The 13369-nt window shown below is 43.8% G+C and overlaps 1 protein-coding gene across 1 annotated transcript in view; it reads left to right on the forward strand.

Annotated features, from left to right (window-relative positions):
- The window catches only part of CACNA1B (calcium channel, voltage-dependent, N type, alpha 1B subunit), a 330920-nt gene that overhangs the window by 165067 nt on the left and 152484 nt on the right, over positions 1-13369 (forward strand). The window contains exon 8 of the mRNA XM_014952366.1: positions 4282-4397. Within this exon, the coding sequence (XP_014807852.1) occupies positions 4282-4397 (116 nt within the window). The remainder of the gene's footprint in view (positions 1-4281; positions 4398-13369) is intronic.

Raw genomic sequence — 13369 nt, forward strand, 5'->3', positions numbered from 1 at the left:
GATGTCATGTGCCATCAGGCTCGGCTTTGCTCATTCCTTTGACGTATTTGAACTGGAGATGAAGTCAATCCTAAACCTGTTTGGGTTTTTTGTTGTTGTTGTTTTTTTTTTCCTAGACTTAAAATTCTAAAATTTCTTTTCAGGTGCTTTCTGGGAGTCCTGGGTGGAGTCCTGAATTCTGTGCTGCTTTTTGCTCACTCTGAACAGTGCTTTAGATTTATTAGACGAAGGCTGTTCTCCCATTTTAAGATCTGAGATTTCATGAGCTCATGTATAGGTATTGTTCTGAATGAAGAGCTAATTACCTACGTTGTTATCATGAGCACTATTAGTGGTAGCAATGACAGTGATGCTATATCATCTCTTTCTGCCTCTTCCCCGTGAGTGGGAAGCGTTTCTGTCTGCTTTCTAAGTGGAAAACCTGAATTACAGAGGTTTAATGGTGTGATCAGTCTTGCAGCCGGTCAGCTGTCGCTGGCCCTGGGAGGATGCCATGAAACCCAAGACCAGGGGGTGCATTACATGATGCTCCATCTCAGCTCTCTGCTGTCATATAGGAAAGTTAATCAGAGACTCAGGGGATGAAGATAGTGGTTTTTTTTTTTTTCCTTTTTTGGCTGCTGTGACAGTATTTTTAATTTAAGACCAGCATGGATAAACTACTTGTAAGAATTTCATTGGTTTATAATCTTTTACTGACCCTGGTGGTTACTCATGAGTTGACCTTGTCTCTTTTGTGGCTGGGGGGACTCTTGAGTTTCCCTGAAGTGGCTATTCCAGTGCATATTTACGACGAGATTTATTTTACTCTTCCACCCACCAAGGTGATAAGCAACAATCATCCATTTTCCTCGTGACTTTAAGCACCGACCACTCTTGAGAAGAAAAATGTGACGCATCAAGCTTGCCTGTATGGCATGTGGTTTCCATGATGAATGCTCTTCCTTTGCTTTCTGTTTGTTCCTGCTGTCTCTAGAGAACCCGTTATTCACAACTGTCATGTTGTAACTAAAATGCGTTGTAGTCACCTACCCAGGCAGAGCTCGGCTTCCTCTGAAGCGATGTCTCCTGTTGCTGAGCTGCATGTAGGTGTAGAGATCTTTCAGCTTCACACCTCCTAATGCCTCCCCAGACAGCAATGAGAGATTTGGGGGACATCTAGGGCACATAGCAGCTGATGGGAGCGAAGGATGAGAATGAGTGAACATCTTTCAACATTCCTCTTTCCAGAGTTGACCAAACTGTGGAGGACCAGCTGTAAAGAAAGTCCTGGAGGTAAAGGTGGACAGGAGACAGAGTATTTCCTGCTCAGGTTTCCTTTCTGGTGATTTGGGAGATTTTTGCAAGTTGGTGACATAAATAGCAATTATGCTGAATAAAAGAGGAAACTTATTTACTGCTCCCAAACCTTCCCATGGGACTTTCTGTGTTTTCATTTAGAACCGGCAGGAAAACTTCAGCTGAAATATTTTTAGATGAAATATGGCCTTTTGATAGAAATTTTCCCCTTTCCTTTGACTATGTTCTGAAATGTTGTTGAAGAGCTCTCAAACAGAAATTCTGGGAGTTTTCCAGTTGCTGCAATTGGGGAATATTTCAGTTCCTCAATGCTGATGACCAAGGGTCTCTTCCAACCTCAATGATTCTATGATTCTATAGTGGAGGAGAAACACATGCATGCTTTTATGAATAAGTTTCCTAAAGGAAAACACAGTCTTTTGACAAGTTCCAGCATCATGAAACCTCTCATGTCTCCTGGAGGCAGGAGAAGGAGCAAATGATGCATTCCTCAGCCAGGAAGAGACCATACATTGAGAACCTCCAGTCTTCAGCCTGGACTAGTTTGCTACTGTAGCACTCAGAAGACATTGCGTGAGCAGAGATCCAAGGTACTGTCTTCTCCTGAAAGTTATCTTCTCAGCTTCTACGGAATATCTGCCACCTCCAGAGAACAGGAGGAGGAAGGGTGGCTTTGACCTCGGCAATGTTCCTCACTGCTGTCCTGCAAAAATTGTGCGTGGCTGTACAGAATCTTCTGAAGATTTGCAACTTAGCAAATTTTTTCCCTCATTTTCTTACAAGTTTAAAGTTGGGATTAAAGAGACAACTCCTTGGTAGCTTTTACTTTCCTTAGGCCAGATGGGAGCTGGCAGAGGATGAAAGGTTTTGCAAGGAAAACTCTCCCTTGCCTGCTCCTGAGGGGTGAGGGGGTGATACCATGGCTCATCTGCTGTCCTTCCTGCCTGCCGTGGTCCTTCATGGAACTCCCCACTGCATCTTGTCTCCTGCTGTCATCCTGCATGGCTCAGCTCTGGGAAATCTGTGGTGACATGAGCCTGGACCACAAGGAGCGTGACCCCCTCCACGTCTGGCAGTTTATAAATGCGTGTTGTCACCTTGCACTGTCTGATCTCATTCCTCCCCCATCCAGAGAGGAATCAAAACCGCGAGGAGGCCCCTGGCCCCGACCAGCAGGCGCTGAACCAGAAATGAGAACATTAAAAAGGGAAGAAGAGGGAGAAAATCGGCCACCCAGCTGATGCGGGCAGGATCCTGAATCAGCCTGTAGACACGTGCCGAATGCCAAGGAGGGAGCTGTCGCTTCACAGCGATGTTTTGGCTTCCTCCGTTCCAAGGATGGGGTCACGGGCTGTGTTGGCAGGTGGGGGACAGGAGAAGGGGAGTCAGGAGACTGGGGATGTGCTGCCAAAAATCTAGATAACGGCTCAGCTGATGGCAGCTCTCACATCGGTGGCTGGTACCGGCGTGCGTCGCAGTGCTGAGCCAAGTTCTCCCTGCAGTCCCTTCTCTGCAGGTCGGTCAGTCCTGCCAAATGAAGCAGAAGCATCAGCTTTGAAGGGTAAAGTGTAAATTGTGAATTTAAAGCCGCCTCTGGCGCTTGCAGCTCCTTTTTCCTCCCATTCTTCCACCTTTCTCCTGTCTCCTGCACCTCAACGGCTTCTGAGGAGCACCATGAATGGGTGATTGGGTGGGATTTTAGTAGAGTAATGAGTAACTAAAGGTTACAGAAATTAACAGTTAACTGAAGATTTGAAGGCCACAGCAGAGTTAAGGTGTCAAATGAGTGAGCCACTGGGGCCACCCATGAGGGACAAAAGCCCAATCCCTCATTTAACCATGTAGATGAAGCAATTGTGGGAGGTGCTCCAGGGGTTGCAGAGGATGGTTTTGAGGCCTGTAAATTGTAGATGGCTATGTACATCTTCAGGTTGGGTCATCAGAAGCTTCCCAGTGGTAGCAGGAATTGGCCTGGGGAAAGCCTCAGCCTGGGTGTCTTGGGGGTGGTGGCCGCACCATTGTCTCGGCATAATTTCAAACTGGGCAGTAGGATGTACTTGGACAAGGTTTTTGCAGTGGTGGCAAAATTTTACTTTCTGGCTCCTTTGTACAGTCTTGTTCTTGTGATTGATATCAAAATACTTGCTTTCCATGGGGTTTTAGCAAGTAGCAGGATCATTGCTATTGCCGTTCTTTGGTGTGAGGGTGATGAGACCGTGGCCCAGGTTGCCCAGAGAAGCTGTGGCTGCCCCATCCCTGGAGGGGTTCAAGGCCAGGTTGGAGGGGGCTTGGAGCAACCTGGTGTGGTGGGAGGTGTCCCTAGCCAAGGCAGGTGAGTGGGACTGGATGGGATTTAAGCTCCCTTCCAACCTAAACCATTCCATGATTCTCTTGTTACCCTCAACTCCGAGCATCTGGACTATTTCTCCTTAACCCCAGAGTGTCCATCCTCACTTGTAGCCCTCATTTGTCTTGTGTTTGACAGTCATCTGAAGCCTGGGAAGACTCAGAGAAAGGCTGACAGGGATGAGCAGATTATCTTCCAAGACAGAGAGGCTGATAGTGTGTCTGTGACATACTATTGTGCTTCTAGAGGAAATTCTGCTGTGGGTGAGTGGTGCAGAGGGATGGAGGACAGGTTTTAGTGTCAGGGATAATAATTTGTAGTGCCTGGCTGGGCAGGTAGATGTGGTTGTGCATCAGGATCTCATTGCAGTTGATACAGCGTGGCCCCAGAGCAAAAGTGTGTGCACGTGGTAGTTCACAGTCCCCTTTCAGGATGAGAGAGGCAGAGAAACAACTGAGCCACAATCAAAAGTGGTGGTTCCTTGGAGAAAAACATGCAGATGCTGCGGTTTCCACTCTCTGCTTCTGTCATGGACTTCACAGGCTTCGTGAATACAATCTGAAAGAGGAAAAAGGGGCTGCGTGTTATCCCTGGATGCTTGTGACACGTTCTTTCTCATTCTTCTCTCTCTGTAGTGAATTTGCCAAAGAACGAGAAAGGGTAGAGAATCGTCGAGCTTTCCTGAAGCTCCGTAGGCAGCAGCAAATTGAACGGGAACTCAATGGCTACTTGGAGTGGATCTTCAAAGCAGGTAAGGCGAGAGATCTGATCTTGACTCGGTGTGTTTTGTGGCAAGTAGAGTGTGGTGATTGCACACTCTACTACTCATTGATGGCCCCAGAACTAGTCCTGGGTGTTGCTGGCCATGGAGGTGACCCAAGACCAGCGAGTGCCCAGCCAGCACTGCTGGGTTTTGTTGGGCTTGTTTCTGAGCAGTCACACTGAAGTTATTGCAAAAGATCTCGGTTTGGTTAAGAAGAAATAAAGGAGCTGGGCCAACTTCATTGCCGAGATCAAAGCAATTGTCCTAATAAGGTATAATATAAAAAGTGATACAGTGCCCAAAGTCTCCAAAGTGGGGAAACTGCTCCCTTATATGAGTCATTTATATTTTATTTACTTTCCACCACAGCTGTTTTATAAGCCTCTTTTGCTATGATGGTAAAACACGCTGGAGTGTCATTTTTATGAGCTTCAGAGATCACTTTCATGAAACTCACCTTGGCATATATTAACATTGTTTTATAACTATTTCAACCGAATATTACACTTTATTGCAAGCCGTGAGCAACTTTAATGAGGACTCAAATGCCCTAATTTAACAAAAAAATACCGTGCTTTTCTTTTCCCTTTTGCTGGACATGAAATATTACCAATAACGGTTCTGTGTTACGGAGTAGCTGATGCATACACTGACATAACCACAGTGCAATTTGTTCACGTAGTGGCAAGAAAACTTCTGGGGCTAATTTGCTTCCCTGCTTGCTTTTCTGAGCAGCTGAAACATCTGAGTAAGGTGAAAATGCCTTTTAAAAAAAAGTGATGGGGAGAAAAAGCAGCAGTGGTTTCGGGTGCCTTTCTAGGCAGGTGAACTTCATCCTCGCCCTTCAGAATTGGGGGAACTGAGGTCCAACATCACACAGTGACTTGTCTGATGTGAGCCATGGACCGGTGGCAGATCTGTCACCCTCTGGTGCTCCCAAACCGTGGTCTGGCACTGGACTAAAAGCCCTGTCATCATTCCTTGTTTCAAAATCCATCCTGGTTTGCTAAAACGTGCTTAGGCAAGCAATTGTAGGGTGCCAGCAACTCACGGCAGCACCTCATGTGCATAACCTGTGTACGTGGGGACGGGGGGGCAGCACATCCTGGTGCCATCCTGTGTATCAGGGGCTCTTTTTCTAGATTTATGGCTCCTGTTTTACACGCCTACCCTGGGCGCCAGTATTTGGAAGAGCATTTTCACCTGGCTCCCACTGTTTTGCTTCTCCTCTCTGCTCTGGAGTGCCCTGCCAGCCTGTGTGCCCCCGGAGTGGGGCTCTGCCATGGAATTACTGGGGGGGCTGCGGTGCCTGGGGCTGGGCGCAAGCTCTGACAACCTGGCAGAGAGGGAAAAGACTGAAGCACTGAGATGTAAAATCAGTTTATATGGTGGCTTGAACCCATTATTTCCCATTGCGCTGTGCAGAGTGACAATTGGACGCCAGTTGTTTTGACAGACTTTTATTCACTGTGACTGCTCCACAGCAACTGTCCTCAATTAGGTAACCACCTTTGCCTGTGGTGCTGTAGGATTCAAAAAAAAAAGGACCAGTTGCTTTCCTTTCCATTTATAATTTGTCTTCCCATTTGTTTACAGCATCTGCACTACCTCAAATTGAAATTAATTAACGGTTTATCCAGTTGCTGGAGCAGTGTGTGCCATGGCTCTGCCTTGGCTCTAGTGCCATCTAAGCCTTGGCTCATTTCTCGCTCTCTAAATCCTGGTTTCCTCATCAGTAAAATAAGTATGAGAATGCTCTCACAGGGTTGTGGGTTGCTTCATTTAATTGCCTTGGCTCTAGTGCCATCTAAGGCTCTCGTGATCATTTATAATTTGTCTTCCCATTTGTTTACAGCATCTGCAGGACCTCAAATTGAAATTAATTAAGGGTTTATCCAGTTGCTGGAGCAGTGTGTGCCATGGCTCTGCCTTGGCTCTAGTGCCATCTAAGGCTCTCGTGATTTCTCGCTCTCTAAATCCTGGTTTCCTCATCAGTTGGAAGGGTATGAGAATGCTCTCACAGGGTTGTGGGTTGCTTCATTTAATTTTGGTGCCTGTTCTGCCAAGAAGAGCTATGCAGAGGCCATTAGCTGGACTTGTCTGAAAGTTGAGGTGGAGAAGTTATAAAACACACAGGAAATCTCTGCCCCAACTTTGCATCCCTCTGGGAATGGCTGGCTGTGCTATTTCTGTGTTGCCAGAGCTGAATAAATGCCACACCAGTACAGAGTGAAACTGCTGTAAGATGCCCATCTTTTTGTTTTGTCTAATAGCACAAGATCCAAAAGGTTTTCTAGAACAGGAAAGTCTATGCAAAACAGCTGAATCAGGGAAGAATAAAAATATTCTGTAAAGGCATTGTTGAAAATATAATAGGAATATAAAAAAAGCTTCCTAGTACAGCTGAATAATAATGATAATTAAAATCAACTTAGCAGTGTTAGTAAATCTTTGAATACAAAAGATAGCATGAAGGCTAACCAAAACAGAGAATGGAGTGTTTAGAATTCAATTTGAATTTTGGGATCATGCTGTTGATGTGGATTTCTCGTTTCTGTTTTAGAGGCCAGGATTTCAGCTCTAAAATGATCGTGAATTTCCAAACCAGTCTATCAATCTTCCTCGTCCAGGACTGTGTGTGGGACAATGGCCAAACTGCTTGAGTGGGAGGAGGAGAGTGGCCAGGGAGGGCTGTCACGGCCAGTCCAGCCTGTAGAGGAATCCCCTGCAGCAGCCCCAGGCAGTGAGGTGTAATGGGCTGTTTGCATAAAAGAAAGAGCAAAAGCTCTTGATATTCTGTTCTAATGTAACTCTGGAGGATTTCTTATTATTCACATGAATATCTAATTGTTTTTAAATCCCTCTAGAGTCCCTGACCCCATTGAATCTCGTAGCAAGGAGTTCCATGTGTTAATGGTTGGTTTGACTTTCAAAAACAAACCAACCCATCAAACAGTGTGTTTTGACCTCGGTTTTAAGTATGTTCCCTTTCTGCACTCAGAGGACAAATCTGGAGTGCATTTCATATTTCTTCTTATTACTTTTCTTTCTCTGATCTCTCTCCACCTTGTTTGATCTTACTTTTTCTGCTCTAAAGCACGCAGAACTGATCTGCTCAATCTTTTCTCTTCCCATGGAAGGCTCTCTGGGCTTCTAATATTTATAGTGTCCTCCCTGTGCATTTTGTTTGTTCGTTTTTTTCTCATTTATTTTTGATGCAAGGTAGGACGAGTGGAAAGCTGCATTCCAGTGATTCATGAAGTGCCATCTCAATCTGATGGGTTTTGCTCTGTAATGTTTTGCATATTCTGAGTAGTTGCTGGAGCTGGAGAGGAGGTTTCCTTGTTCTCGGTAGTGCTCCAGTTTTTACCCCAAGGGCTGTAACTGGTTTAGGACCAAGGAAAGTATGTGAGTGACTAAAATCTCTCCCCCATCTGTACACCGCCTCCCATTTGTCAACAATGATTTTAATTTAACATTGTGCTCATCATTTATTGACCGCTCTTGAGTGTCTTTCCTGTTTCTCACAGCTTTCTCTATTTGTAATCTGAATGATGTTATATTATCTCTTGCTGTGTACATATTGCATTTAAAACGTAGTTCAGATAAAATTTGGGGGTTGTTTACTATCAACCCTTCCTTATACTGAAATTGTAGGCTCTTTAGTTCTCCAGAAGAAAACAATGGGTCCTTTTCTACCCCTTAAGTACTGTCTGACTTAAGCATGTTCCAGACTTGATCTAAAGACTTTTCTTACATTTGTGTTGTACGAATGAAACTTCCTTAATAGCCTGACTCTTTTGCACTTTTTCTTTTTTTTTTTTCTTGTGGTACTGTTACATTTTTTTCCCAGTGGTAAAATAAGAGTATAAAAAGGACAAAAATACTAATAAAAAGTGCTTGTGAAGTTTTCAAGGAGGTACCTTGGCCCAGCTGAAAGGTTTTGGTGCCAGCTCACGATTAATAAATCACCAGGAGTTCGGCTGTGGTTGAACCTGATGCAAACACAGGTCAGGCTGTTTTAAATGTGGTTTGTTTAATATAGTCAGTAGCATATCTACTTGAGGGATCTATACCAAGGTGTTTAAACAGTGACAGCCTTAATGTGCAAATACTTGTGTGAGTTATACTTAATACAGGAAGCCTTAATTGATGAAGTGCTTAACAAATGCTGCCTTAAAAAAGGGTTGGGGGATGAAAGAGAAAATTGTAATACAGATAATGTGCTGAAGTGCTGAATTTAGACATGCATGACTTGAAAGAAAGGAATCAACCCACGGTCTGACCAATTTCCTTAGAACTTCAATTGGCTTTCTTCACTTAGGATTGTACAGAGGCCAGGTATGAAGTTTTTCTAGTTTTATGTATTTCTCAGGTGCATGGTGAAGAATGAATGCATAGAACGCAGTCAGGAAGATTTAAATATTTTCAAATAAGATAATAGGTGATTCCATGTAAAAATCCTATATCATGAGGCCAAGACTAAGCAAGGAAAATTGTAGCTCCATAGAGACTTTCTGAGGATATCAAGAAGAAATGTTGTGCCAACTTAAATGACTTATGAATCTGTGTCTTCAAATCTGTAAGATTTTCAGATTTATAAAACTAATGTAAGCTACAGGCCAGAAGCAGTGATCAAATCCTATCATTTCTTGCATCTCACAGAAATTAGCCAAAAAATTTAAATGCTCAAGCTCATATCTCTGTCTTTTAGAAGTGAACTGTATGGATTAGTTAGAAGGAGACTTGTGATCTTAAATTTAATCTTGAAGAATAAAGTCAACTGTCTGTTTTTTAGTAAAATTCTTTAGAGGGACCAACTCTTCCCACCACTAGAAGTCAGCTGAAATAGGTGTAAAAAGCAGTGCTCCATGTTGTGTTGCTCCTCTAGGCATGAGGCAACAGTTCTCTTCCCCAAACGCTGCCTCTTCAGTACAACTAGTATCATAGAATGGTTTGGGTTGGAAGGGACCCTAAAGACCATCCAGTTCCAACCCCCAACACCTCCCACTAGACCATGTTGCTCAAAGTCTCATCAAATAAAGTCATCTTGGTGAGGAGCAAGCTCTGCCTTGTCCCACCTGCTGTGTGCTGGGACAGGCCCTGCTCTTCATTTCGTGTCTTTGTTGGGCTCTGCAAAGGCAGCAGCACGTCAATTTGAAATTGTGCCTTTCAGAGGAATTAAAACGTGGTGAAGCCAAGCAACGTAATCCATGCAAATGATTTTGCCACTGCTGCTTTCTCCCTTAAACTTAAAACCGTAGCTGCTACTAGGCTGTCAGGCTGCATTTCCAACGGGGAGTGGAGAACTCAAAGTTCTCTGCACAAAGTAAAGCGCTTATAAGCCCGCAAATATTCTTTTGAAGATGTTTCTCTTATCTTACAAGGACATGCATCGTTTTGAAAACACTTTGCCCAGAGACTGGAAGTCTTTCAGTTCAGGGCTAATCAAGTTGCATGTCTTTTGCATTTTAATTCTTTCCAAGTCCATCTCTTTCACACAGCACTGATTCCAAGTGTTTCATTTCTCCTGGAGCAAGCAGGCTTGGAATGGCTTTAACTTCTCTCTTCCAGCTCACTGTAACTTGAATACCATTCCTTGACATGACAAGGCTTTGTGAACCTTGGGTTTCAGCTTTCTGTAGAAGACACAGAGCAACAAGCCCCTTGATTTCCCCAGCTGGGAAAAGTGAGAAAGGGCGGCAACATGTATGAGATGGCACAGGAAGATAATTGCCAGAAAGACAAATTGGAGTCCCCTGTGAGAGTGTGACAGCTTCTTCTAAGGAACACATTTTTATTCACTTCTTCTATTTAGCAAGTCTGAAGCTTCAGCAGTTAAAGTCATTTATTCTTCCCTTTTAAAAATTCTGTTGCCTGTTGAATGTGAGTTATTTCCTGTAATCCACTCTTCTTTTGAGCCCACGGTATCCTGTCTCCCCATGCCAGAGAGAAAGAGAAGGGGCACCGCGTTTCTCTGTGGCTTTGCCTGTTTTGTTCAGCTTCCCCGTTCCTCAGAGTTAGATCAGCCTTTATTTCCAGTCCTGTAACGTGCTGTGTGTTGTCAGTACTTAATGACCAGCAATTAATCTCACTGCTGAGACACCTCTCACTCAGATATCCCGGTGAAGTCCCTGTGCCTTTGTTTGGAGGCTGGAAGTCACTGATCTGATGCTGTCTATTTGTTGAGTATTTCTTCTAATGTAGAAGAGCTGTTGGTTGGGGGGGGGTTTCGGGCATCCTAATTATCTTCTTCCAGTCTCTGTGTTACAGTGATGACTAAAAGCAATGTAACATGATCCCTCTGCTTATGGTTAAAAAAAAAATAAATTAAAAAATCCTAACAATGATGACTTTCCTGCTGAGCTGGCTTTTTAGCAGGCTGTAAAAACCATGTAAGACTCACAAGGTTAGATGTGATGCTTTGCCTTCCCAGAGGATACAAGACAGACAGGAGTGATTATCAAGGGAGAGAACTGGCCACAACAGTGGAGGAGAGTCAGCTTGAGGGAATTGCATAGGTGCAGCCTGGGGGTTGTGTATTTATAAGGGAAGAGTTAAACTGGCTAAGGGATATCTATGGATGGAGATATGTCTGGGCATGAGGGGAGGTCTAGATTAGATATTAGGAAAAAGTTTTACACAGAAAGGGTTATCAAGCATTGGAACAGACGGCCCAGGGAAGTGGTGGAGTCCCCATCCCTGGAGGTGTTTAAAAGATGAGCAAATGTGGTGCTGAGAGACATGGGTTAGTGGTGGTTTTTGTCAGCATTGGGTTGATGGTTGGACTCAGTGATATGAAAAGGCCCTTCCAACCCAGACAATTCTACGATTCTATGATGAACTCGGAGCCCTGAATTTGTGGCAAAGACTCAGCTGGTTTGCAGAGTTGTCTCAAAAGAGCCTGTGCTTTGTAGGTGAAGACTCATAGATATCAAATTGTCACGCCCAACAAATTCTGCCATCCCACTGGCATTTATCACTGGTTTCTGAAACCTCAGTATGGCTGAACTTCTCATCAGTCTGGCTGTGGGGACACAGGTGGCACTGGAAAATCAGATAGCACCTGAACCCATTGCAAACCATCACTATTATGTATTCATATAGTTCACAGTCCCCAGAGGTGATCTGGGGACTCGGGACTGCTCTTCCCCGGCTGCCCAAAGGACAGTGGAGAGCCATGACAAATCGTTACAGGAACATGAAAAATAAGTGGCCGCTCAGAAACAGGGAAAAAGAAGAATTTTTTTCCTACTCAGAAATCTTTTAAAGGAACCGTTACAATGATTTCCCTCCTGTGCTGATACAAATCCATTGGAGAAACGAGCTTCCAGTTCAGAAATAGGTTCTTTTTATCCTGGAGTGTTTTAATTCTTTTTAACAAGACATGTTTGAAACCAACAACCCTCAGAGTATTGCCCAGTAAATGTGCTGGGTCTGTCTGAGGTCTCCCTTTTGCAGCCACAGCTCTCTTGCGTCGCACCCATCTGGGTATAGCCCTTGAAGAACAACTGATTGTCTTCTGACCCTTGATAGCTCTTTGCTTTCTTTGCTCACCACCTGTATGGCAATGTGTCTGCTACCTACAGTAGTATTAAGTCCATTTAATTACCAAATGCTGTCTAAAAGTCAGCTTCTCTTCTGGGGAGTGGCAGAAAAGCTCCTCTGGGATGGGTTTGCTTTCCTGTGCTTGCTCTTTGTCGTGAGACTTAAAGGCCCACTCCAAATGGTTTTAATTTTCCCTGCAATTTGCCAGTATGTAGAATAGGGGAAAAAACCACATCTGCGTTGTGCAGAGGAGCACAAAATGAAAAACCCCAAAATACTGATGGCTGAACTAATCCCTGGATCCAAACCAGTGTAGGCACATCTGCGTGGCACTATTGACGTTGCTGGTACTGGGAGCTGGACTTATATTTATGCATAGTCGTGCACAGCCATGTGAGTATATCCCGTTCAGATATGACAGAAAGTTTTTAAAATCATATTCCATGAGCAATGTAGACTTAAAAAAAAAAATCTATAGGAAAACGTCTACTGTATGAGCATCTTGAGCTCCTGCTCCTGCCAGCACAGGTTTGATTCGTCTTTCACATTTGCAGGCCCTTTGTCCAGCTGCCTTTGGGAAGATGTCTCCATATCTGAACAATCCCTTCTACGTCTTTTAGGCCAGCCATGTTCATTATTAATCGTTGTTAAGCTCCTTCCATTTTTACCATTAAACCATTCCATTAAGCTCCTTCCTTTTTACCTCCAAAACACCAGCATGGCTTTTCCCAAGACAAGACTTTGGAACAACCTTTTGATTTCTGAGGTGCCTTTTTAAGAGAGATCTCTATTGAACTATCAAAAAAAGCCCATTTCAGTTTTCTGACCTGTTTTAAGGAGCCTTAGAGGACACCTGAGTTGCATTGGCTTGTGTTTTTTTGGAAGGATTTCATGCATTTTAAAGTTGTTAGCTCACCTGACATTTTTTAACCCTCTCTGAGCACCGTTGCTCTCCTCATCCTCCTCTGCATCTCTGGTGCAGTAGTTTGCATTTCCTTATTTTGTTCTCCTCTTGGGTTTCCAGTCTTCCTCAGTCCTGAGTATTATTTTTTACAGCTTTCTCAGTTTGTTGTCTTATTAATATATCATTCAGTCTCCCAGATGATTAATAAAGAGATTATATAAGGCTCGTCTGGTAGTGCTGGTCCCTCTAGTATTCCTCCAGACAGCTTTCAGCTACTCTCTTTGATGTTTGGCCTGTGGTTTGTTTGTATTTTAATTTTTTTTTTCTAGTTAGCCTTCCATCTAGGCCTGCTTAAATGGACTTGAAAGCAAACTTTTGTGGGAGTGCAGTGTCAGATGATTTAGTAAGATCCCAAATTACATCTATGCCAAACATGTGAAAGAATTTGTTTATAATAATACAGGGAAGTGTGCAGTTTACCAGCTGCCAGCTTGATTTTTTGTTTGCT

The sequence above is a fragment of the Calidris pugnax genome, unplaced genomic scaffold, assembly GCF_001431845.1.
Source record: "Calidris pugnax isolate Ruff unplaced genomic scaffold, ASM143184v1 scaffold135, whole genome shotgun sequence".
NCBI classification, from domain to species: Eukaryota; Metazoa; Chordata; class Aves; order Charadriiformes; family Scolopacidae; genus Calidris; species Calidris pugnax.